This window comes from Lutra lutra, chromosome 8, assembly GCF_902655055.1.
Source record: "Lutra lutra chromosome 8, mLutLut1.2, whole genome shotgun sequence".
Lineage (NCBI taxonomy): Eukaryota > Metazoa > Chordata > Mammalia > Carnivora > Mustelidae > Lutra > Lutra lutra.
In genome coordinates, this window is record NC_062285.1 from 27405600 (window position 1) to 27431602 (window position 26003).

The 26003-nt window shown below is 41.5% G+C and overlaps 1 protein-coding gene and 1 non-coding gene across 3 annotated transcripts in view; both read right to left on the reverse strand.

Annotated features, from left to right (window-relative positions):
* DHTKD1 (dehydrogenase E1 and transketolase domain containing 1) overlaps window positions 1-26003 on the reverse strand; it is a 56059-nt gene that overhangs the window by 23911 nt on the left and 6145 nt on the right. Inside the window, exons 2-7 of one of the 2 annotated variants that reach the window (XM_047741974.1) lie at window positions 16406-16561; window positions 11103-11314; window positions 10085-10279; window positions 7508-7777; window positions 3477-3648; window positions 2252-2450 (exon numbers count right to left, since the gene is read on the reverse strand). In XM_047741974.1, coding sequence (XP_047597930.1) covers window positions 2252-2450; window positions 3477-3648; window positions 7508-7777; window positions 10085-10279; window positions 11103-11314; window positions 16406-16561 — 1204 coding nt within the window. The remainder of the gene's footprint in view (window positions 1-2251; window positions 2451-3476; window positions 3649-7507; window positions 7778-10084; window positions 10280-11102; window positions 11315-16405; window positions 16562-26003) is intronic. The other variant, XM_047741975.1, reaches the window with a different exon arrangement.
* Window positions 15375-15477, reverse strand: LOC125108102 (U6 spliceosomal RNA). Its single transcript, XR_007129788.1, has one exon. It is a non-coding gene; the product is annotated as a U6 spliceosomal RNA (small nuclear RNA).

Consider the following 26003-nt stretch of genomic DNA (forward strand, 5'->3'; position numbering starts at 1 on the left):
TTGTCTACATTAAGATAGAAATAATTAGTAGAGTTCTTCTATGAACATTCTGGACAGTTATTTACAAGACTGACCTACGCTGTCTACACTCTTATTTCAAAGAGTATTGAACTCAAAGTCACCAACATCTGTTTTTGGTAGCTTTAATAATCCAGTAACCATAATAACCAGTACCTTGGTTTTACAATAATAATGATGATACTCTATGTTCATATAATACTTTAAACTACAAAGTTTGTTCACATACTTTATTGTATCCAGTCCTGACAAAAGAGGTAAGCCAGACAGATTTTTTTTTTTTTAAATAAGGCCCTGAGCCACATCATGCCATTCAGGAGCTAAATTCCAGATTTGTTCTTCTAAGAGCACTCTGCTACCTATGATCAGAATGACCTATAAAATGTCACTCAATTGGGGTGCCTGGGTGGCTCAGCGGATTAAACCACTGCCTTCGCCTCAGGTCATGATCTCAGGGTCCTGGGATCGAGTCCCGCATCAGGCTCTCTGCTCAGCAGGGAGCCTGCTTCCCTTTCTCTCTCTGCCTACTTGTGATCTCTCTCTCTGTCAAATAAATAAATAAAATCTTAAAAAAAAAAAGTCTTTAAAAAAAAAAAGTCACTCCATTTATTCCTCTGCTTTCATTTATACCTATGAGGAACTAAAGTGGGGAAGGGGCTCTGTTGCACTTTGGAATTCTAGTATCAAAAAAGGAAATTCCAAAGTAACATGTTTCTCTCCATCATATTAACCTTCTATCCCAGCACTGTCCAAAAGAAATGTAGCATGTCTACTGGGTATTTACCCCAAAGATACAAGTGTAGTGATCCAAAGGGGCACTTACACCCCAATGTTTATAGCAGCAATGTCCACAACAGCCAAACCATGGAAAGAGCCCAGATGTCCATTGACAGATGAATAGATAAAGAAGACGTCACACACACACACACACACACACACACACGCAAAATGGAATATTATGCAGCCATCAAAACATTAAATCTTGCCATTTGCAATGATGTGGATGGAACTAGAGGGTATTATAGTAAGTGAAATAAGTCAATCAGAGAAATATAATTATCATATATCACTGATATGCAGAATTTAAGAATCAAGGCAGAGTATCATAGGGGAAGACAGGAAACAATGAAACAAGACTAAACCAGAGAGGGAGACAAACCATAAGAGACTCTTAATCTTAGGAAACAAACTGAGGGTTGCTGGAGAGAAGATGGGTGGGGAGATGGGCTGACTGAGTGATAGACATTGGGAAGGGTATGTGTTGTGATAAGCACTGTGTATTGTGTAAGACTGATGAATCAGACCTGTACCCCGAAACAAATAATACATTATATGTTAATTTAAGAAAAATGTAGCATGAGGGGCACCTGGATGGCTCAGTGGGTTAAGCCTCTGCCTTTGGCTTAGGTCATGATCTCAGGGTCCTGGGATTGAACCCCACATTGGGCTCTCTGCTCAGCAGGGAGCCTGCTTCCCCCCCCTCTGCCTGCCTCTCTGCCTGCTTGTGCTCTGTCAAATAAATAAATAAAATCTTTTTTAAAAAAATGTAGCATTAGCCAATGTGTAATTAAAAATTTCTTAGCAGTCACATTAGAAAAGGTTAAAAAAAAACAGGTAGAATTAATTTTCATAACAAATTTATTTAACTCAATATGTGCAAAATATGGTCACTTTAATACTTTATCAACATAAAAAGTATTGAGATAGTTCACGTTTTTCTTGATAGATGGAAGTCTTTGGAACCTGGTGTGTATATCACACTTACAGCCCCTCTCCAGCAGGACCAGCCACATTTCAAGTGTTCAAGAGCCACATATGATAGTGGCCTCCATATTGGATAGCACAGTTCCCAAGATTCCTTACAACTGTCATGTTACCTCTTGCCGAGGCACCAAGTGAATCACGGAGGACCGGTTTCTGGTCCTGTCAATGGCATACTATGGGCTCAGCCCAAGTCCTCCTACTTGTTTCCCATCTGCCAAGTGATGTTGGTAAATTGCCTTTGTATATTCATCAAGCAAATGAGTTTGAAGAATATGGGGACCTTTCCTGGGACCCACAGAATGACCACCCCAGTTTGATCAGGACTGTCCCAGTTTTAGCACCGAAAGTTGTGTGCGTTAGGCAACCCATGGAGCTGGTCACCCTACTTTAGAGCATCTCATAAAAATAGTAAAAATAATGTGAGCCCTATGGGGGCAAGGGGATCTTCAACAAAGGTTTATAATTGTACCTGATGATCTTGTACATGACCGGGTTGGTGAAGAAGGGCTCATCCAGTTCATTGTGGCCCCACTGCCTGTAGCATAACAAATCAATAACCACATCCTTCCGGAAATGGCGCTGGTATTCAAAAGCCAGTTGTGCGGCACGGACCACTTCCTCTGGGCTATCTCCGTTGACGTGGATGATGGCGCAGCCCACAAGCTTTCCTGAGGCAGAGAAGACAGATGAAACCAGCCAGCTATCCCCATACGACATTAGCCCACCTCCAACTCCAGTTGCCTGTGTGCAGAGGCAGCGCACAAACTCAAGAGGTAGCTTGGCTGGGTGGTTAAGAACCCACACTTTGGAGACTAGCTGAGAGGAAAGAGGTCATGTCCCAGCTCTGTGACTTACTCTGTGACCTCAGTAAAGTTATGACTCTCCGTCTTCTTACTGTAGAACTGAGATAATAGCTCCTACCTCTTAGCAATGTTGGAAAGATTACATGAGCTAACAAAGATAAGTCCTACAACGTGTTTCCAGTATCTCTATCAAACTAATCACAAAAAATTCACATAGATAGGGATCTCTGGCTGGCTCAGTCACAGCAGCAAGAGACTCGATCTTGGGGTCATGAGTTCAAGCTTCACATCAGGTCTAGAGATTACTTAAAAATAAATGATCTTTAAAAGAAAATTCACACAGATAGCCCCAAAAGGCATCCAGGCCAGGGTCTAGGTGCAAAAATGGAAGAGTTCCTACCACCTATCAGTTTACTCTGTGAACTGGGTGATGGGTTTAAAAAAAAAAAAAAAAAAGCCCTTTCTCTTCATACTGCCCAATTTCTGGGATAAAACAAGTCAATTTGGCTTCCTCACATCTAACTTCTAACCAAGACCACTTAGCCAAATTCACTGGTTGAACCTATTCTTCTTGATGAGGGCTTTCGGTACCCCAGGTCTGAATCCCCTAAAGACAAGTACCCTGGTGTTGTGCCAAATTCATTGATCCCTGGTTTTCACCACATCATTCAACTGGATTCTTGGACAATTTGAGATGGCAGCCTCTCAGTCTGCTCTTGTCTTATTTCCCTGGATTCAAAGATCACACTCAGAGTTTTCAAGGAATGTTAGTAACACTGTTGGTGACTACTGAGCCCATCTGATCCAAAATTTAAAATGGGATAACCAGAGAGGCTCACTCTTCTAAGTAAACTAGATATTTCTCTAGGGCTGCCTCCCTGTGTCACATACCGATGTCACTGCAGTATAAGGAAGATCTTCCTCTTTCTGCAGGAGTGGTGTAACCCAGCTGGTTATTGACAATCAGATGAACACTCCCACCTATTCTGAAATGTGGGAGACTAGACAACGTAAATGTTTCAGGAACAATCCCCTGACCACAGAAAGATGCATCACCGTGAACCTAAATCATGGAGGAGAAAATGAGAAAATGAACATAAGGGGTGTAGAAATTTATGTTTCCAATTTGGAATAAATTGTTTTCAAATAATAACAGGAATAAAAACAACAATGCTCTCTCTCACTGCTCCCCTGCCTTCCCAAAACTCTGCTGGTTCTGTACAGGATTTTCTAGAAGGGTTGCCTGATCTCAAGCAGGTTTCAAAGCCCTTTTCCTCTTGTGACCACCACCGGCAATCCATTCTACCCACCACCACATTATCACTCACATGCATCATTTCTAATATACCCAACAACATTCTAGAACAAACAACAACACCACAGAAGGAAGGGCTATTGGAGGTATAGAAGGAAAATCAGCCCAGCACAGTTTTCAGGAAAAAAGACTGCAAGACATGAGGAACGGTACAGTTTTGAACCCTCTCTCTTCCCCAATCATCTTACATCTAAAGAGAGTCCGTGTGCACCTTGCATCTCCTGGTCCCCATTGGGTGTACTGGCCACCCCTTGGAACATAAAGAAGGGTGATCTGACTGCAAAGACAGGAGGCAGGGGGGACAGTCTCTCACAGGTGAGTGAAAGGATGCTTTAAGGAACCAACAAAATGCTACCACACAACATCTGAAATGTGCTATTCTTCCAAACCATTTGAAGTCTTTTAGATCACAGTATCACCACAAAACCTGATGGATGGAAAGCAGTAGAGGGAAAGGGAAATCTGTTTTAGAAAAGTTGAATGCAAATACTAAGGATATTGTAGATTTTAGATCTTAGAAGATATGAATTCTACTGACTTCAGGCTAAAAGGAGATTACCTGTCAAATCAACATGTTATACCCCTTAAATTTATGAAATGTTATTATCAAATATATTGCAGTAAAAAATAATTAAACAAAAGGCTAATATCAAAATGATGGACTAAAGAATAAAATGATCTCAGATCCCCTAAGAACATGACCCTTGCAATTCTAACAATAACAGAAGTAAAAGACTTAAATATGTGTGAAGGAAGAATACTTGGAAGTAGATTTTTTTAAAGGACATTGAAAATGTCCTTAATATAGTCATTTTTTAATGTAAATAGAATATTCTGGCTAAGAAAGGAAGTACTGCTTTGCAGAAGTGACATTTCCAGGCTACACCTTCCCTTGGCTAGGGACTATATGGATGACCTCCATTTTGGAGTATCTATACCTAGTAATAACATACCTTTACATTATCTGCACAGCATTAACCCATTCAAGGTGGGGCAGGGGGAGGGGTTGCAGAAAAGAAAGTCACTGCTGTCCTTTTTACAGATGAGTAAACCATGGTTCACCAAGAGTGTATATTTCACATTGGAATAGACACTGGGCCTTCTATGGTACCTCTGGGTTTTTTTTTTTTTTTCTATGTATTTCTCCACCCCTCCAAGCGTTTCTCCTGGATCAAGGAACTTATTATGTACATGGTCTCATTTAATTCTCAGAACACTATGAAGAATGCAGTATACTCCCATTTAGCTATGAGATTCAAAGACCCTAAGTAACAGAATCAAGCACACCAAGCCAGAAAGCAGCAAAGGCAGGATTTGATCTCAAGTCTTCTTGGTTCCACAGTCTTTGTCTTTTCTTTACCACGTTACACTGTAAAGTCCGACTCTTAGCCACCAGGTCCAAGGGCTCTGGGCATCTGAACACTCCTCCTTGATGATGGAATTTCTGGGGGATATCAGTGTAAGTGGAGTTCAGTAAAGCAAGGAAGAGGGAGGGATGTGTGCCTCTTCTGCTCCTTTAAAAAAAATGTTACAGGAGAGGCATTGTTAAGAACATACCATCTGGGGGGTGCCTAGGTGGCCCAGTTGGTTAAGCATCTGACTCTTGATTTCAGCTCAGGTCATGATCTCAGGGTTGTGGAATGAAGCCCTGCATCAGGCTCCATACCCAGTGCTGAGGGTGGGGCCTGCTTCAGATTTTCTCTCTCACCTCCCTTTCTTTTACTTCCTGCCCCCCACCTCTCTCTCCCTCTCTAAAAAAAAGAACATAACATCTGGTGTCAACCATTCTCAAACAAAAATTTCTCAGAAAAAGAACATAACATCTGCTCATAACTTGCATCGTTTTATCACGGTCTTTGGATTCCTGGCACTGAAGCACACATGTGCCATTTGCTAATTTTATTTCCTTCTTAAATCAGAAGAGAACCCACTCCACTATGCCCCATAAAGCTTTTTGGGAGTAAGAGTCCATAAGTACAAACAAATGCTGGGTTAGGTGGGAGCTGCCCAGGCCAGGGGGTTAGACACATGGCCAAGGGGTTAGAAACATGGCTGGGGGTTAGACACATGGCCAAGGGATTAGAAACATGGCCAAGGGTTAGACACACAGACATCATAAAGGACGATCTACCTTTACCAGGTTCAGGACCCAGATAAAGAGAAGACAGGCAGAAAAAGAAGCATCCAGAATCTCACCTACCAGGATTTTATAGGCTCCAAATTTAGACTTCTCAGAAGAAGTTAGAACTGTGTCCTTGAACAAGGCAAGACATGTACAAACACAGCAGGGCAAAATAATTTCAGAACACAAAGTAGACAAAAGAGAGCAGTCAGTTTCTCAGCACTTTAAAGAGATCGGCACTTTCACCTCTTACTTTGGACGTCCATGCGAAGACCTACTTCACGCACTGGGTAAACGTGAGTGATGGAAATACTTTAAAGTATCATGAATTAAGTCAAGTGACAGGTAAAGAGAATGATTAACAATGTAACATTTCCATTTCAAAATACCATACTGTAGTCAAATGCAATGCTGCCTACCCCCAATTTACTTACTACAAGTTCCTGGCTCATGAAAATTAATATGAGATAATAAGACACAGTTGGTATTCATTTACATAGCCAAATATCCTCCTGCCTTATAGATTTACCTATGCCTGTGGGGTTTAAAGACTCAGTGACTAATGCCCAAAATTAATTATTGCCCAGTAGTTAAAGGTTCATATTTAAATGAATACTCATAGGAAAAAAAAACATGTGACCCAGAGTCCAAACCTCTAGGCTGTCGGGTTACAAAAAACTGGTGGTTGGAGTGGATAAAGGAAGTAAGAGCCACACTAATGATCAGTACTGGTTGCCTTGGTGCCAAAGACTTTATTTTATTTTATTAGTATTTTTTTAAGCAGGCTCCACACCCAGCATGTAGCCCAATGTAGGGCTTGAACTTAAAACCCTGAGATCAAGACCTGAGCTGGGACCAAGACTCGGGTGCTTCACTGACTGAGCCACCTAGGTGCCCCAAGACCTTTACTATGAAACAAGCAAACCTTGCTAGATATATGGAGACCACGTAGTTTCCTCAAAGTAAGGAAATCTGTCCTCTGAAAAGCATCAGGGATACCACTCAATACTCCCTTAAATAACACACACAACTCAAGAAAGGAAAACACAAGACACACCATAAGGGACTCTTAAGCATAGGAAAGAAACTGAGGGTTGCTGGGGGGATTGGGGGAACTGGGTGACGGACATTCAGGAGGGCATGAGAGGTGATGAGCACTGGGTATTATATGAGACTGATGAATCACAGACCTATACCTCTGAAACCAAGAATACATCATATGTTAATTAAATGAATTTAAATTTTTAAAATGTTTAAAGTGGTTCTTCAAAAAAAAAAAAAAAAAACCAAAAGAGTGAAACCTGATTCTAAAGTCAGTTGCCTTGAGACTGGACCTCTATCTGCTATTAATTTTAAAAACAAGCCCTGAATCTTCTTTTCCCAAAATTTCATCTTTTCTCAATTTCATCTTGAATATCTACCATCTCCTTTTCCCTCCTCCTGGTCTCCCCAGCCTCCTGCCTCACTTCCTGAAACTACAAGTACCTGTAAGCAAATGACTTTGTCCCCAGGCTGAGCAGAACTATCTGGGGAGTAGTCCCCATCCTGCCTAGACTGCTGCCTTCCCCGAGTCTTCCCCACCGCCACGGGGTTGACGGCTTCCAGGTGCGAGGGGTTAGGCAGCATGGTCACGTGGAGGGGATGGTGCGCGCCGAAATCCAGATCAACCGAGGAGGTCAAGTGAGACAGGACATCTCCAGTGGCTGAAACATTTTCCGGAAATTCACTTAAGCCTCTCATTTTACGAAACATCAGCTGTTATGAAAAAATACACAAGAAAAAAATGTCTTTTATCACAATGGAGACGGAGATAAGTGGTTAGTTTAAATCATACAATTGAAAAAACTTTACACCCATGCTTGCATAACTATGATCACCATGCATTCTTAAAAAAGAAAGGCACAAACTTCTAACTGCTCAAATGCCCAGAATTCTTTGGAAATCTTCACCATCACATGAAATACCAACACTTTGAGAAGAGTCTAACATGACTATTTAGATATGTAGATAGTAAAGTAATAAACTGTTGGTTATCTCTGCCTCGCAATATGCAAAATAATTTTTCTTTTTTTTTTTTAAAGATTTTATTTATTTGACAGACAGAGATCACAAGTAGGCAGAGAAGCAGGCACAGAGGAGAAAGCAGGCTCCCTGCTGAGCAGAGAGCCTGATGTGGGGCTCGATCCCAGGACCCTGGGATCATGACCTGAGCTGAAGGCAGAGGCTTTAACCCACTGAGCCACCCAGGCGCCCCCAAAATAATTTTTCTTAAACACACCCGTTAGAATATATTCTCTGAAAGAACTTTTTATGAATCCTGTTTAAGGTAGACAGGAAACGGTACTTGGGTGGCTTAGTTGGTTAAGCATCTGCCTTCGGCTTAGGTCACAATCCCAGAATCCTGGGATGGAGCCCCATGTCAGGCTCCCTGCTCAAATGAAGAGCCTGCTTCTCCCTCTCCCTCTGCCTCTGCTCCTCCCCACCATTCATGCTCTCTTTCTCTCTCTCAATTAAATACATAAAATCTTTTTAAAAAGGGGGGGTAGACAGGAAAATGATAGAACAGAACTTAATCCCATTTAGACACAAGATGACATCCATGATTAGCTCGTCATGCCTAAAAAGTTCTACTGTCCAATTCTCAAAGGACTTCACTTCATTTTCCCAGTCTACCTCGAGATAAACATTACTACCCACTTGAAAAACGCACAAGCAAGAGAAATTTACTAATTTAAAGGTCTTTAGCTAGTAAGTAAGAAAAATCAGGTCTCAAACCAAGGTAGTTACCAAAACCAGCATGTTGTCCTCATTTACCCAAATGGTTTGAATGACCCCAAAGCTTCTTACTGACCTATGGACAAACAGGAGCACACATCCTTACACAGTATGGATACATCCGTGTTTCTCACAAATATGATCATTCATAATTCAGCACTTTTCAGTTGTGTTTTTGTCTGTGATACTTTAAGAACACAATTTCTCATTTAGGGATTTCTGCCTGTGTTTCAGCACATGCCTCCATCTGTCAATCACTTTATTGTTTTTTTTTTTTTAAGATTTTATTTATTTGACAGAGATCACAAGTAGGCAGAGAGGCAGGCACAGAGAGGGAAGCAGGCTCCCCGCTGAGCAGAGAGCCCAATGCAGGGCTCAATCCCATACCCTGAGATCATGACCTGAGCTGAAGGCAGAGGCTTTAACCCACTGAGCCACCCAGGCGCCCCTGTCAATCACTTTATTCTGTTTAGTCTGCCTTTTCGAAAGTATTTGTCTTTTAAGAGCTGACTATCAATCTCTTAGCATCAGAAAAGCTGAGGTACGAGTAGTAGTGGTAAAGCTTAGCCCCCAGACATACCTTCGTGTACCTTCTAGTGGTTTAAGGGTAACGCATCCTTCCATAGGCTCTATTCACTCCATTAACTCTCACAGTCCCTTTAACACTTGCAATAACTTTTAATCTCCTGGCCAAGATCAGTAGTGAGGTTTATCCACACACAGCAGCCACGATCTGGTTAAATTGCAAGTCACCCTGATGTTCTCGGACCTAAATCTACAGCCCTAACTCTCCAGTCTTTTAAGAGATTAACAGAGCTGCTGAGTTGGACAGAATAGGAACACCAAGATCCAATTACCTATAAATCCTCTCAGGTGGTGGTCTCCGAGGATAACAATGTATTATTAGTTTTATAGAGGATGTTCAGTATAAACTCTACACATCAATGGAAAGTAAAACGGACTTCTTGGAAGGTAAAATTATAAGCAATCACACAGATCTTAATGTTTGTTTGAATAATTTCTATTACATTAGGAAAGCATGCTTCAGAGAACAGGAATTACCTATTCATGTCATCCTTGAGAAAACAAACTAACCTTTACCTTCCCTGAGAGAGAAAGAATCCATATAAGAAGACACAGAAAATCAACTCAAATGCCAGATCTATCCATCAACCATTAAGCTATCCCCCGGGGCCAACAGCACAGAGCTTTACTGGGTTTCTAAGGAATGATTATTGTCGGCTCTATGCTGTTACAATCAGTTGTGCACCATCGAAAGTATCTTACCTCTGGAGGGAACTGCAGAAGGCCTGTTAATAAATTAAGCCTCCCTCTGTGGGGCATGCCAATAATCACATCTGTGATCCCACTGTAGGCTGCCATTTTCAGCAACTCGTGGAAAAAGCCCATCATGCTTTCCGCTCCTTCACCCCCATACCGCTTCACTGTAGCAAACTTGGTGGCCAAAAAGTGGTCAAACTCCTGTGGAACATCACGTCAAACACATTTGTTATGGGAAGAGAGCCAGCTACTCAGGTCCAAGTCAGACACGTTTCTGTGTGTTGTGGGGAGACCTTACGCTAGTTTAAGAAGGTACAGCAGTGCCCCTTCATGATGTACTCTGGAGACAGATGTGACTAGTTCGGGGCACAGCAGGAACGCCTGGCCAAGGACACCAGGCAGCAGTGGGAAGGCAGAGAAAATAACATGAGTGGTAGAATAACTTAGCCCCAGAGGCAGCCTCTTAGAATGTATTCTTCTGGTGGGGCGGGGGGGGGGGGGGGGAGAATGTGTTCTTCTGAAGCAAGGGCTGGGCCTTTCATTCTGCCCCTCCTATCCCCTGAGCTTTAGTAGATGCCTCTACAGTACTCTTTCCTCAAGGCTGCAAACCATCCAACTATCCAAATTACTGGTAAGTTTTCTTGTCGTCTTGATATGCCAGAGCCTGATCCAAGCCCTGACAGATTCAATTTCATTTATTTGTACCAAGAGCTTTCGTGCATAGCTTTCTTTGATTGCTTGAAGTAATAAGAAGAGAAGAGCTTAAGGATTTTGCAGTCTTTTAGAGAGTGAATAGGAAATATATAAAAAGTATTTTGACTCTGAGGAGAACCAACAGCTCTGCTGTTTGGCGATCTAGCTTTTTCTACTTAGAATAAAGTAGCACATGTTATACTGTCTGTTGTGTTGAGGCAATGGGATTAATGGGGTAAATAAATGCTTTAATTCCCTTTCTTCAATATTTATGCATCTTTGTAGAAAATGAGCCATGCTATTCCATTGATATTCACTAGCACTTTTATACCTGGGATTCTAGCATTAGTTTTGACAGATGTTTTCGCTCTTCTGTGCTAAAGGTCTCTTTCTTCAGTTCCTCAAATCGCCTGGCAAACCAATCTTTCTCCTCCTGGCTCTGAAGTTGGGAGGTTTCAATAGAAATTTGCCCACAGTAGATTTGGTTGAGATAGGCCAGTACTTCCTCAAGAGAGGCCTCCTCCTTCCCCATGTTTAATAATCCTACAAAATGGAATCAAAGGGATCATCTTAAAAAGCAATCAACCGCGTAATTACAGAACATACAAAATATTTCAGTTCAGAGTATTTTGTTCGGATAACTCAGATCATCAATGGCTATCTAGATTTTTCTAAAGGCAAAACTAAAATCATGACCAAAGGCCATGAAGTAGTCATACTAGGAGAGGGAATATAAATCTTTGCTTTATGCTAAATTTTGATTGTATGATAACTTCAAACTAAAAATTGAAACCTAACATTCATCTGCTTTATAGCTACAAATCAATGTCCTACCTTTATCTAAAATATCTTCCCAAATGTTCAAGTCTTATTAATACCTATAAAGTAGTGTCTACCATTGAACAGCTGGTCTTAATGTGAATTAATATTGATAGCAAAGCAATATTTTAAGGTCAAGGGAAATCTACCCAACTCTCAGTCAAAAAAAGGGAAGGTTGGGGCGCCTGGGTGGCTCAGTGGGTTAAGCCGCTGCCTTCAGCTCAGGTCATGATCTCAGGGTCCTAGGATCGAGTCCCGCATCAGGCTCTCTGCTCCGCAGGGAGCCTGCTTCCCTCTCTCTCTCTCTCTCTGCCTGCTTCTCTGCCTACTTGTGATCTCTCTCTGTCAAATAAATAAATAAAATCTTAAAAAAAAAAGGGGGGGGAAGGTTTGTAATATATCAATAGCTCAGCACAAATCAATCATCCATCATTTGCCTGAACCTACAACTTGAGTTTAACAAACTAACACTTACTTTATTATTGCTTATGGTTTCTTACAATAAACTTTGATACTGACTGATCATTCAACTTACAGAAATTGCTTTGTGTTCCTTAGCTTCTCTGCTTCACATTTTAACCTATAAAACGGGAGCAGTCAAAGAACATCAGGGGGGAGTTGTAAAGATTAAATGAGATAGGAAATAACACAATGTCCACTGATGGGATAAACCAAATGTGATGCAGCCATTCGATGGAGTATTATTTAGCCACATAAAGGAATGAAGTACTATGTTACAACATGGATGAAACTTGGAAACATTATGCTACAGAGAAAAAAGCCAGACACAAAAGGCCACATAGTGTGACTTTATTTATACAAAATGTCAAGAATAGGCAAGTCTATAGAAACAGAAAGTAGAGCAGTGGTTGCCAGGAGCTGGGGAGAGGGCAAAATGGGGAGTAACTGCTAACTAGGCACAAGATTTCTTTTTGGGGTGATAAAAATGTTCTGGAACTATCTTGATGGTTGCACGACATTGTGGATGTACCAAGTGTTGTTGAATTGTATACTTTTTTTTTTTTTTTTTTTAATGGCTCAAGTGGTGGGGCACTCGGCTGGCTCAGTGGATAGAGCATGACTCTTGATCTCGGGGTTGTAAATTTGAGTCCCATGTTGACTGTAGAAATTACTTAAAATAAAATTTTTAAAAATGGTTAAAGTGGCAAGGGTTATGTGTACCTTACCCCAATAAAAATTTTTTAAAAACTAAAATCATTAAATGTGATAATGCAGAAAAGCATGCAGCTTAAAAAAAATTGCTTTGCGGGACGCCTGGGTGGCTCAGTTGGTTGGACGACTGCCTTCGGCTCAGGTCATGATCCCCGGGTCCCGGGATCGAGTCCCACATCGGGCTCCCAGCTCCATGCGGAGTCTGCTTCTCTCTCTGACCTTCTCCTCGCTCGTGCTCTCTCTCACTGTCTCTCTCTCAAATAAATAAATAAAAATCTTAAAAAAATTGCTTTGGGGGGCGCCTGGGTGGCTCAGTGGGTTAAGCCGCTGCCTTCGGCTCAGGTCATGATCTCAGGGTCCTGGGATCGAGCCCCGCATCGGGCTCTCTGCTCAACAGGGAGCCTGCTTCCCTCTCTCTCTCTCTCCCTCTGCCTGCCTCTCTGCCTGCTTGTGATCTCTCTCTGTCAAATAAATAAATAAAATCTTTAAAAAAAATTGCTTTGGGTTTCTCTCATTTTCTGCTCTTCTTATTAACTACATGTATTTCAAATATGCAGACCCATGTCTCTAAAAGAAGAGATATAAAAATATGTGGCTATAGATAAACATAGATTCATCCATCTGACGAACGAGTTTGGAGAACCTACTATATACCAGAAGCCATACTGGCACTGAGTTTTCAAACAGGGCTGAGAAATGGTCTTTTTCAGGGAGCCTGGCTAGCTTAGGCAGGAGAACATGCAACTCTTGATATCAAGGGTGTGGGTTCAAGCCCCACAATGGGCCTGGAGCTTCTTAGGGAGGGGGAAAAAGGTTTTTTCCCTAAATGAAATTTAAGCCTTATAGAGAAAAATTTATAAACAAGTAATGATAATACTATGTCATATCAACAAGTGGTTTTTCCTAGTAACAAGACTGTACCCTCTGTTAAGTAACTTCGTATTTTGGTTACTGCTGAATGGAGGGCTCGAGAATATTTTTTAGGGGGGCTTTGTTCTGAAGTCAGATAAAGTTTTTTATCAGTTTTGGTAATCGTGCTATTGTTGAGAGTTGCCCACAGTACTATGAGAACACAGGTGAGGGAATACTGAACACTACCTTGGCAAGTTCTGGGCAGGTCTGCCTCACAGAGCAGGCAGTGCTTGCTGAATGCTTAAAAATGAACAGGAATATCCTAGGTTGATGAGGTAGAGACCTAGGGGAACTCCATGCAAAGTCATGGACATATGAGTGGACACAGTATCAGGAACCTGTTAGAAGACTCAGCAAGAATAAGACACTAAAACAGTTAGCTTTTCCACTCCTGAAGGGCCATTTACATTATGATAGGAACATGGATTTTGTCTCAGAGACCCCCCCAACTGAGAATTACTTAGCTGAGTCTAGTCAAATTCTAGAACTACATGGTAATGAAATTGTTGTGCCCTAAAAGTCACTACATTTTGGAGTGGTTTATTACCAGAACATTACTAACTGAAGCATACACCAGAATTTGACATTGGCCGAGATTAACTTTAAAAAATGATGTGAGAGTGTACGACTCTCATTCTCGGGGTTGGGAGTTAGAGCCCCACATTGGGTGTAGAGATAACTTAAAAACAAAATCTTTAAAAATAACAGATAAAGCAATGACATGGATGGAACGAGAGGGTATTACGCTAAGTGAAATAAGTTAGAAAAAGACGATTATCATATGATCTCCCTATTATGTGGAATTTGAGAAACAAGGCAGAGGATCATGGGGGAAGAGAGGAAAAACTGAAATGGGACAAAACCAGAGAGGGAGACAAACCATAAGAGACTTATAATCTCGGGAAACAAACTGAGGGTTGCTGGAGTGGTGGGGGGGTGGGAGGGATAGGGTGGCTGGGTGATAGACACTGGGGAGGGTATGTGCTATAGTAAGTGCTATATATTGTGTAAGACTGATGAATCACAGACCTGTACCCTGAAACAAACAATATATCATATATTAATAAATATATATCTAATAATAATAAAAATATAAATATAAAATATAAAATAAAATAAAATAAAAATATGACATGATATGAACCCAGGATCCTGACAGGTTATCCATTCCCAACTGGGCCAGAAAAAAGGCAGAAAAACTTCAGGCTACAGAAATGGAAGGTGACGTGGGTTGTCACCTCACCTCCGCCATTTTTTCACTACTAGCTACTTAAGTTCTCTGAGTGTCTCTTTTCCTAACCATAAAGGAAAGACAGCAGTAACTTCTTTAGATAGTAAGTATGAGAATTGACATAATGGATATAAAGTGTCTGGCACATAATGGGAGTCTGACGTTTTTTTATTATTTTTATTTCAGGGCTTGCAATTTTTTATTCATTTTTAAAGTAATTTGTTTTCTTTTCTGGAAAGAGCACTGACCATAAGATCTGTTTTCTTACCAAAGTTTTAAGTATACAATACAGTATTGTTAACTATAGGCCCTATGTTGTATAGAAGATCTCCAGAACTTATTTATTTTTCATAACTGAAACTTTGTAACTTTTAACCCACACCTTCCCTTTTCCACCTCTCCCCAGACCCTGGGAACCATCATTCTACTGGTTCTAGGAGTCTGATTATTTTATTTCGTTATTTTCCTTAAATATTGGAAGGCTTCATGAATTTGCTCGCTCTCCTCATGCAGGGACTCGGCTAATCCTCTCTGTATCATTCCAATTTAAATACCTGCTGCTGAAGCTAGCACGAGTTTGACTATTTTAGATTCCTCGTACAGTGGGATCATGTAGTATCTGTCCTTCGGTGACTTGTTTTATTCCACTTAGTATAATCCCCTCAAGGTTCATCCATGTTGTCACAAATGGCAGGATTTCCTTCTTTTCAAGGTTGAATAATATTCCATTTTGTGCATATACTGCACTTTTTTTTTTTTTAAGTTGGCTCTACACTCAACTTGGGGCTTGAACTCACATCTCCAAGAGAAGAGTTGTATGCTCTGCCAACTGAGCCAGCCAGGTGCTCCTCCACTGCATTTCTTATTCATTCAGCCACTGATGGACGTTTCAGTGGTTTCCATATTTTGGCTATTCTAATAACGTCACAATAAACATGAGAATACAGATAACTTTTCAAGATCCTGATTTCAAGTCCTCTGGGTAAACAATCAGAAGTGGGATTATTGAATCATAGGGTAACTTTTTAGTTTTTCAAGGAACCTTTACATTGTTTTCCACAGTAGCTGTACCCACCTGCATTCCCATCAACAGTACCCAAGAGTTCCCTTTTCTCCACATCCTTACGAACACTTACTATTGTGTGTCTTTTTAATAATAGCCATTCTAATAAGTGTGAGCTAATACTATCTCATTGTGGTTTTGATTTGCATTTCCCTGATGATGATTGATGCTGAATACCTTCCCATCTACTTGTTGGCTATTTATATGTCTTCTTTGGTGAGTATGTTTTTAAACTCAGAAGAAATGGGCCCTATGGAAAAACTATTCTAGAACCTCCAGAGAGGTCCTCGTAGACAGTGCTTGAACATGCTCCTCACTGTCGACTGGAAGCTGCAGCTCCAGGGGAAATGTGGATTCTTCAAGAACCAAGAAAGGAGCCCTCCCACCTGTTGGCAGTGAGTTGACACATGGACAGTCTAGTGTCAATGGGCTTTACCTGTGGTATTAAAGGGTCCCTGAAGGGTCTGTACAAGAGCTTGGATCTCAGGCACGTTCTCCTGCAAGGCTTGTCCACTGAAGAGGGGGTTGATTTTGGCAGCTTTATGACCATGTTCACAGTATACTGTCACCAATCTGGCAAGACCATGATCAACTGATTCAAGGGGGAAAGAAAACAGTACAAACAATTTAGGAAATCCCCACAAACCAAAAGAATCAGTTTTTTTCAAAGAAGTCCTTGCTGGCTTAGACTTTTTAAACGTGTTGCTCCTACCACTACATCTCAGGATTAAAGACTACAGAATCCAGGAAAACACACTCATCTCCTTAAATTTATCTTGTGAGCGCTAAAGCCACTAGTGGAAAAGAGAGAACTGAGTGCACATATGTACAAACAACTATGCCTGTCAATAATCATAAAAGGAAACACCCCAAATTGAAAAGAATTGTTAAAATGCTGAGATTCTGGATAATTACAATTCTCTTATTATTTGAGATTTTTAAATATTTGGCATAGGGCGCCCAGGTGGCTCAGTCATTAAGTGTCTGCCTTCAGCTTAGGTCATGATTCTGGGGGGTCCTGGGATCGAGCCCCACATCAGGCTCCCTGCTCAGCGGGAAGCCTGCTTCTCCCTCTCCCACTCCCCCTGCTTGTATTCCCTCTTGCTTTGTCTCTGTCAAATAAATAAATAAAAATCTTTTAAAAAAAATTGACATAAAAAGAACACCTGGGTGGCTCAGTCAGTTAAGTATCTGCCTTCAGACCGTGATCTCAGGGTCCCGGGATGAGTACGGCATCAGGCTCTCTGTTCAGTGGAGAACCTACTTCTCCCTCTCCCTCCACCTGCCATTCCCCCTGCTTGTGCACTCATGCTCTCGCACTCTCTCTCTCTTGTTCTCTCTCTGGCAAATAAATAAACAAAATCTTTAAAACTATATATTTTACATTTAAAAAAAAAAGAAATGGAACTACAAAATCAATGTTACATTTCCTTCTCTATTTCTTAAAGGCTCCTGGTACAATTTCATAGACTCATGAAATCTTACACTAGAAAAAGAGCTTAAAAATCATCCTGTCACTCACATAATTTAAAAAAAAAAAGAAAGAAAGAAAGAAATACCCTTTATAAAGCCCTAAATGAGTGGTTCCTTAGTCTCTGCTTGGAGGAGAGGCATTATCTCTCAATGAATTCAATTGGTGATTTTCTATTGAGCCAAAAACTGCTTTTCTTCCCTTTTTCCACACGAAAGTTCTTCCCAAATTTGAAGAAAAAAAAAAATCCTACATACCCACACTCAGTTCACCTTCAGATCAACAAGGCAGCCTTACAAACTGAGCGCAAATCCCTAAAGACGAGCAGATCTATTCTTAAGGGCACACATTTTCTGAACATTTTTTTCAGTTTGTGTTTTTCTTCTTAGAACCCAGAGAAAATTGTTAGCATATTTTGAAACATCTAGTGACTATTTCATGAACCTTTATTGCCATGTAGTAAGCTACACATGTGCTTGGGTTTGTAGTCAGAGAACTGAAAATGTACCTCCTGCTGTAGGCTCACAGGAAAGAACAGAGATGAAATGAACATGTTAAAAGACATGTTCACACTAATACAACAGTTAGGAGGTTCCATACTATGTCTAATAAACTAGTAAAGGAATCAAACAATCCCAGAAATGAATTGATTTCAGTCTGGAGGGTAGTCACATGAATTGCTGTAGGGCTCTACCCTGAACTCAACTGAAGTTCTCAATTGCTGTTACGACATAGGAAACCTTCAGATCTGTGGCTAAAATCCAGATAGGCCATGTCTAAAGCATTGTCCCCATTGGCCATGCCTTAAAAACACATTCTTGGGGCACCTGGGTGGCTCAGTGGGTTAAGCCTCTGCCTTCAGCTCAGGTCATGATCTCAAGGTCCTGGGATCGAGGCCCACCTCGGGCTCTCTGCTCAGCAGGGAGCCTGCTTCCCCCTCTCTCTTTGCCTGCTTCTCTGCCTACTTGTGATCTCTGTCAAATAAACAAATAAAATCTTTAAAAAAAAAATTCTTCCTCCCTGCCCAAAAAAAAAGCAAAACAAAACACATCAAAAAAGCCCACATTCTTCCCTGGGCTTCTGTGGCATTGCAAGATCCCAGCTTTCCTCCCAGCTCACTGGCTACTCAACCTCAGTCATTTTGGGGGAGCTCCTTCTTTGCCCATCTCTATAATATTAGTGCTCTGCAAGTCTGCTCAGGGCCTTTTTCTCAATCTGTTTTCTCCTGCAGGGTGATCTCCTGCACTTTCTGCAGCTTCTAGTAACGTACAAAAAACTATATCTCTATCAGAACAAGTCCAGTAGTAAATATGTGGGGTTATCATCAGCAGTCTCAAATCAGTAGCCACGTTGAAAACATTCTCTTAGTGAACCTATGTCACCTGACGGAGGTCAATGCTCCAATTTCTAACTGCTTGCCAGGCTTTTCATGTTACTCTACAGCTGGGGCGTGGTGTTGGCACATGAACATGCGGCCACTGGGCCACTGCGTTTCTGGCAGAGCCAAAGGGATACCCTCCCCTCCGCACCTCTTCGCATATCCTACATCCACCCCAGCAATCTGTTTTCTCTCAGACCCTCCTACCATTGTTCTGGTTTCTTCTGGGGACCCAATCCCATATCCCTTCCCTCTGCCTCCCAGATCTTTCCATTGTGACCTCCGGAATTCTGCTCCATGATTAGCGAACCTCTCTGCATTCTTACCCTCTTCTTTAAACATTCCTTATACCCCTGTCCTAACTGGAACCTGCTTCCCCCAACCAGAGGACAGGGGGAGGTGAAGTTACTCATCCCACATCCACCTCTCAGGTATTGAAGGTGGGAGTCAAAGCCTCCTTGTGCCTCAAGGACAATCCCCTATCCTTATCACATTCCCGAATTGTTAGGGTTCTAACTCGGCAAACCCCCAGTCCGCTGAGGGACAGGTCATAGTATTGTCAACTAATCTCCATTTGCTAATAGCCATTACAAAACAATGTTATAGGAGAAGCTTAAGGGAAAAGTGTCAGTACATGTAGGTAAAAAAGTCTATAAACAGTATATATAGCATGAGCCTGCTCTTCGTTAAAATGTGTATAGCACAGGGCGCCTGGGTGGCTCAGTGGGTTAAAGCCTCTGCCTTCAGCTCAGGTCATGATCTCAGGGTCCTAGGATCGAGCCTCACGTCGGACTCTCTGCTCAGTGGGGAGCCTGCTTCCTTTCCTCTCTCTCTGCCTGCCTCTCTGCCTACGTGTGACCTCTGTCTGTCAAATAAATAAATAAATATATTTAAAAAAAAAATGTGTATAGCACATAATGCATATTTCAGCATGTAGTCTATAGTCTATATAGCATAATATCAGTATCAATATACTTCACATATATGTATGTGTGTATACATATTTCATATATGTCAAGGAAATGGACCAAATTCCTGATTTTTGGTTTTTCCTTATCATATTTGCTGAGTTTTCGACAATGAACATGTATAGAGCTCTTTAAATTGTACCCATTTAACTGACTTGTTGCCTCTTGTACTCTGAAAGCTTTCTTTCTTTTTAAGGCTTTATTTATTTATTTTGACAGAGAGAGAGAGAGATAGCGAGCGCACAAGCAGAGGAGAGCAGCAGACAGAGAGAGAAGGAGAAGTAGGCTCTCCGCTGATCAGGGAGCTGTATGTGGGGCTTGATCCCAGGACCCTGAGACCATAACCAGAGCCGAAGGCAGACACTTAACTGACCGAGCCAGCCAGGCGCCCCTGAAAGCTTTTGATTAGCAGGTTTTCTCCAGCGCACCTGGCACACCTGTCCCCACCAGTGGACTTCATGCTTGTACGAATTGGTTGTATTTGTTCCTATGGCTGTTGCTTTGGGCAAAAGTAAAATATTAGGGGGGAAATCATAAAAATCTAGGCAGACATTGTATTCAGATTACTTCCATAAGTGCGCTTAATTTTAAAGATTTGCAAATATAAAAACAAAAATAAACATACTTGTTAAAATACTTAAAACATCTCTCCTTTCTTTCTTTTTTTTTTTTAAAGATTTTATTTATTTATTTGACAGAGATCCCAAGTAAACAGAGAGGCAGGCAGAGAGAGAGGGAAGCAGGCTCCCTGCCGAGGAGAGAGCCCGATGTGGGACTCGATCCCAGGACCTTGGGATCATGACCTGAGCCGAAGGCAGAGGCTTTAACCCACTGAGCCACCCAGCCGCCCCTCTCCTTTCTTTATCATACTCCTTGCATTAATAACCTTCTTTTTTGAAATTAACTCACATGAAATTAACAGGTTCTAGCTTCAAATGCACTGGATAAAAGTGTTTCACCTGTATTATTTTTGTAGCAAATGAGAGCATGGCAACTGAACACATATATTTCTCATAAAAATAACTTTCTAGCACTGTATAAATAAACCAAGAGATTACTGTAAAAGAAATAAATGTCTTTATGTTAGGCATAATACCACCCAAAGAACTTAGTCCTCAGGATATCTATAGAAGTTCAGAAGAATATAATTTGATGTTTAAATCCTCAAGAAGCCAGAGAGAAGAGGGAAAACAAGAGCACATATATACAACACCTCTTCAAAATGAAAGGGAAGATATTGAAGGCAGGTTTCTGGCTCAAGAGACTGGCACACAGTAGATGCTCAAAAAACATTTGTTATGAACTGAATGAAGCCCTAAGAGTCAGCATATCGTAAAAGTCACAGAACCCTTGTGATGGAAGTTTTCCGGAGCTCTCAACCTTGCAGTGCTAGAGCTGCTGGGGATCCTTATTCCTTACTTCGAGCCCCTCTTTTCTGAGAACTGCATCCCCCCCATTCCAGGAAGTAGGCTCCTGAGGCCAAGTCTACCTCATGCCCCTCTGCCTCCCTCCCAATTAACAGATTCCCAAGACACCAGAGTTGGGTGGGTCCGGTTTAATCTTTCCAGGATTTATGATTTGGGATTGGGAGATAAGGGTGGTTCACTAGGCCTGTTTGTGCAAACAACATGGTTTATGCTGAATACTTGCTTTCCTTCTGGAAGTCTGGAATCTGGGCACATGCAGAGGATGCTTACATGAACATCTGCTGATAAAAACCCTGGGTGCCGAGTTTCTGATGGACTTCCAGGTTAGCTATGTCACACGTCTATTACTGTGTGGTGCTTCTCAAAGAGGAGTGCATTCTGCATCACCCCTCATGGGGGAGAGAGCATCAGAAAGCCTACACAAAGGTGCCTCCAGAAATGCCTTTTCCTGTGCTTTTTCCCATTATGATCCCGCTGAGTATCCTTATTACATCACTGTGATAAATCTGAGCTGAGAGTAGAACTATTGGGCTGAATGCCCTAAGTCTTTCTGGTGAATCTCTAAATGTGGGGTGTCTCAAGGACACCCCACACGCAATATGGGTGGCACAGGAGCTGAGTACATTAACAGGTGTGCCTTGTAGGCCCACCCACAGCCTTTGCCAATATTCCCAGAGTTAGTTCTGGTCTTCTTCCCCCCCTCCCCCAACAGAGTCTGGGTTGCTACACATACCCTTTGGTTCTGGGAGATACCCTTGTATCTTTCAAATAAAGTCCCCTCTTTGAGTTAGACAGCCACAACTGGTTTCTGTTGATTGGAACCAAAAGAACCTTAGCTAACAGAGGAGTGAAAAAAAGAATAATGATAGGGATATCTACATCAATGACTTTATTCTCCCCATAAGCAAGCACAGTGGGGGCGCTAAGAGTTTGATTTTCAGGAAGAAAGGGTTCATAGTAACCATCATGAAGTACACAGGCAGATAAACTAAACTTAGTCCTTAACCTTAAAGTCAGTAGAGTTCTTTCTCATCATCTGGTCATAAACAGTCTCCTCCAAAATATCTAGATCAGACCCAATAATCTTCTTCCACTCAAGGCAGCACATGCTTATAGCAAGTGGGAATGTTGGATAAAATGACTGAAGACTCCAGGAAAGAGAATTTCGTAATTGGAGTCCCTCTGAACCCCAGGAAAACGTGACGGCTACCTCCCAGCTTCAGCTCAGGAACGTTGTAGATAAGCACATTAAAACCGTAAGTACCAGAATATTGTATTCTGTACAGCAAACTCAGACCTAGGATGTGCAACTGAGTTCATTTTATACCATACTCTCTCATTCCACCTCAAACACAGTATGTTTATTAGATAAATTTATTTTGCCATATACTTCTTTCTAAAAAAAAAAAAAAAGAGTAAACAAAAAACACTTGTTCTGGTCCTTTCTGTTTTTCTCCCAATCCTTTCCTAAAGTAAGGGTCACTGATTGATAGTAAATGGTAGTAAAAACTACCTTAAAAAAAAAGATTTTATTTTTTATTTGACAGAGAGCGCACACACATGTAAGTACAGGGGTGTGCACATGTGTGCACGGGTGGGGGAGGGGCAGAGGAGGAAGAGAAGGAAACTCCTTGCCTACCAGGGAAGTCTGATGTGGGGCTTAATCCCAGGACTCTGGATTCATGACCTGAGCTGAAGGCAGATTCTTAACCGACTGAGCCACATAGGCACCCCGAGAACTAACTTTTGCTACACATTGTGCTCAGTGTTTCACACACAGCATCTTACCTAACTCTTACAACCCTGAAATAGGTATTCTTAGCTGCAGAAGAGTAAACTGAGGCTCAAAAAGGTTAAGTGACTTGCAAAATGTCACACAAAAAGTAGAATTCAAACTCAAGCATATTTGACTTCCACCCAGTCTTTTATCCATTATACTACAACAAAAAGTGAAAAGGGAAGTCCAGAGCCTACAGCGAGAGGGATGAGAGAACTGGACATCATTAAGACATTTAAAAAAAAAAAAAAAGTAAAAGAGCTGATGTCATTAGCCTTTATTGGTCTGCATTTGTACTCCAGAATTATGGAGAATTTTAAAACTCTCTAATGTAATAAGATTTTCTTCAACTGCGTTTCCCATAACTCCAGTAAAGGCTCCCATTATTTCTAATATGCAACATACTCACAACCTCACTCCAACTAGTAAAGCTCAATGCCAAAGTCAGTAACCACTCAATGCTGTTTGGAATCCTACGGCTCCCGTCTTCTGCTGGTTCCTAAATTCCTCCATTTTTTGTAATCCAAACCCTCCATCATTAAATTTATACTCATGAATCAGCACTCTTCCATTTTCAACTGGGGTTGTTGATAAATAAATTCAAGCTTACCCAAACTGAGGTTTACAGAGGTTAAAGTACAAGCTGTTACTAATAGCCAGCTACAAAGAATACTCACCACAGGTCAAATTTTAACTGGTGAAACCACTGCCATCTAAGAGGTTACTAGAAGCAAATTCAATACCTCCTTAAAGCCTCCATGTAATAGAAGTCTTAGCAAATGATGCAGGCACGGATTTTCAGCCAGGATAAATATTTGAAGAAAGAAGGCTGATGATGGAAGAGCAAAGAGGAAAAAGGAGGCGCCCTAACTTTGATCATACCTCCTCCCATTTCACTACATCACCATTGACTTCAGGAGGGCCTGTCCCTTTGATTATGTCTGTCAACACCAAAAAGTTGTGTACATGATCCACAATCCTTCCTCTCAACCAAGATAGTACCTTTTAAGACAACTTGCAGGCATTAAGCACTCCTGTTCTAATTCATAGAACTGACCATGAGCACACACTTAAATGGAACTTAAGAAAAAATACAGCAAGTCTTCATTATGTTCATCAGTAAAAAAAAGAAATTATTACTTTTTCTAAAACACAGTAATACAGTCTATTACCCAATGTATACAGTGCATCCTTTCTTGATACTTGGTGTGATGGGGGTACATGCAAAATTCAGATGCACTAAATGTTACAAATAAATTGCACATACAGAATCATATTTCCATTTCTTCATAGGATTATATCATTTAATAAGTATTCAGTGAACTGTGGAGCTGAGACAAGGTAAGATAAGGTCTTCCCCAGGCAGGATCTTACAATGTGAGAGGATGGTCCCTACACAAATACACATGGTCATAAAATGTTCCATAGAGTTCCATGAGAGTTGAAGGAGCTCAGATTAGGACAGGCTGGAGTCGTCTGGACAGATGTCACAGAGGAGATGGGAATGGAGATGGGTAAGAAGTGGAAAGGCATACAGGATAAGGGCTAGAACATGGGGCAATTCATGTTGGAGAAAGGTAAGAAAGAAGGGAGAATGGGGCACAAAACATGAAGGGCACTGAGTATCTAGCTAAAGAACCTGTATTTTACTCTGAGAGGCAAAGTAGAGCCTTTGGACATCTGAGTTAAGAAAATGACTTGGGGGGTGGGCACCTGGGTGGCTCAGTGGATTAAGCCGCTGCCTTTGGCTCAGGTCATGATCTCAGGGTCCTGGGATCAAGTCCCGCATCAGGCTCTCCGCTCGGCCGGGAGCCTGCTTCCCTCTCTCTCTCTCTCTGTCTGCCTCTCCATCTACTTGTGATTTCTCTCTGTCAAATAAATAAATAAAATCTTAAAAAATAAATAAATAAATAAATAAAAAAGAAAATGACTTGGGTCATTTTCTTAATGGGTCATTGGCTCAGTCATTGGGTGTCTACCTTCGGTTCAGATCATGATCCCAGGATCCTGGGATCGAGCCCTGCATGGGGCTCCCTGCTCAGTGCGAAGCCTGCTTCTCCCTCTCCCACTCCCCCTTGTGTTCCCTCTCTCACAGGGATGAGAGAAATAAATAAATAAATAAATAACAAATAAATGAATAAAACCTTTTTAAAAAAAGAAAAGAAAATGACTCAATGAAACCAACGTTTCAGAAAGATTGGACTAAGCCAGACAGGAACTAGGCTATACATTTTAATACCAGTGAGGCTTACCAGTTTTATCTTTTTGAAGTCATGCATCTCTTTGAGAATTCAATGAAAGCTACAGGCTCTTTGCCTAAAAACAGACACACACAGAGTCGTGCAAAGCCTGGGTGGCTCAGTGGGTTAAGCCGCTGCCTTCGGCTCAGGTCATGATCTCGGAGTCCTGGGATAGAGCCCCGCATCGGGCTCTCTGCTCAGAAGGGAGCCTGCTTCCTCCTCTCTCTCTACCTGCCTCTCTGCCTGCTTGTGATCTCTCTGTCAAATAAATAAATAAAATCTTTAAAAAAAAAAAAAAGTCTACAGACCCTCTGAAACTTTTTCGTAGAGATCCACGGACCTTGGATAAGACGACCTGAATTAACTATTTTTGTGCAGTAGATGAGAATTAAAGGCCTGGGCTAGGATCCCAATAGTGAAAATAGAAGACAAGGCTTTAGGAAACACAGTGCTCAAAATCTGATATTACGTATGAGCTGAAAAAGTTGAAGGTGGGTTGCTTGTCCTGGATTTTTACAATTCATGTGTAGCAGAGACTCCCACAACTCCCGATATCCATTTTTCCTTCTCTTTCATAGTAATACATAATCGAACATACGGCTTCCCAGAGCAAAGATATATGTCCCGGCCTCCAAGGCAGCCAGCTGGCCACGTATCTAAGTTCTGACAAGTGAGAAGGTAGGAGCAGCGATGGTTGCACCTTCTGGGTCTTGTCCTTAAAGGGAGAGGTGTTCTCTTTCCCTTCCCCCTTTCCTCCACCCTGCTGGCCAGAC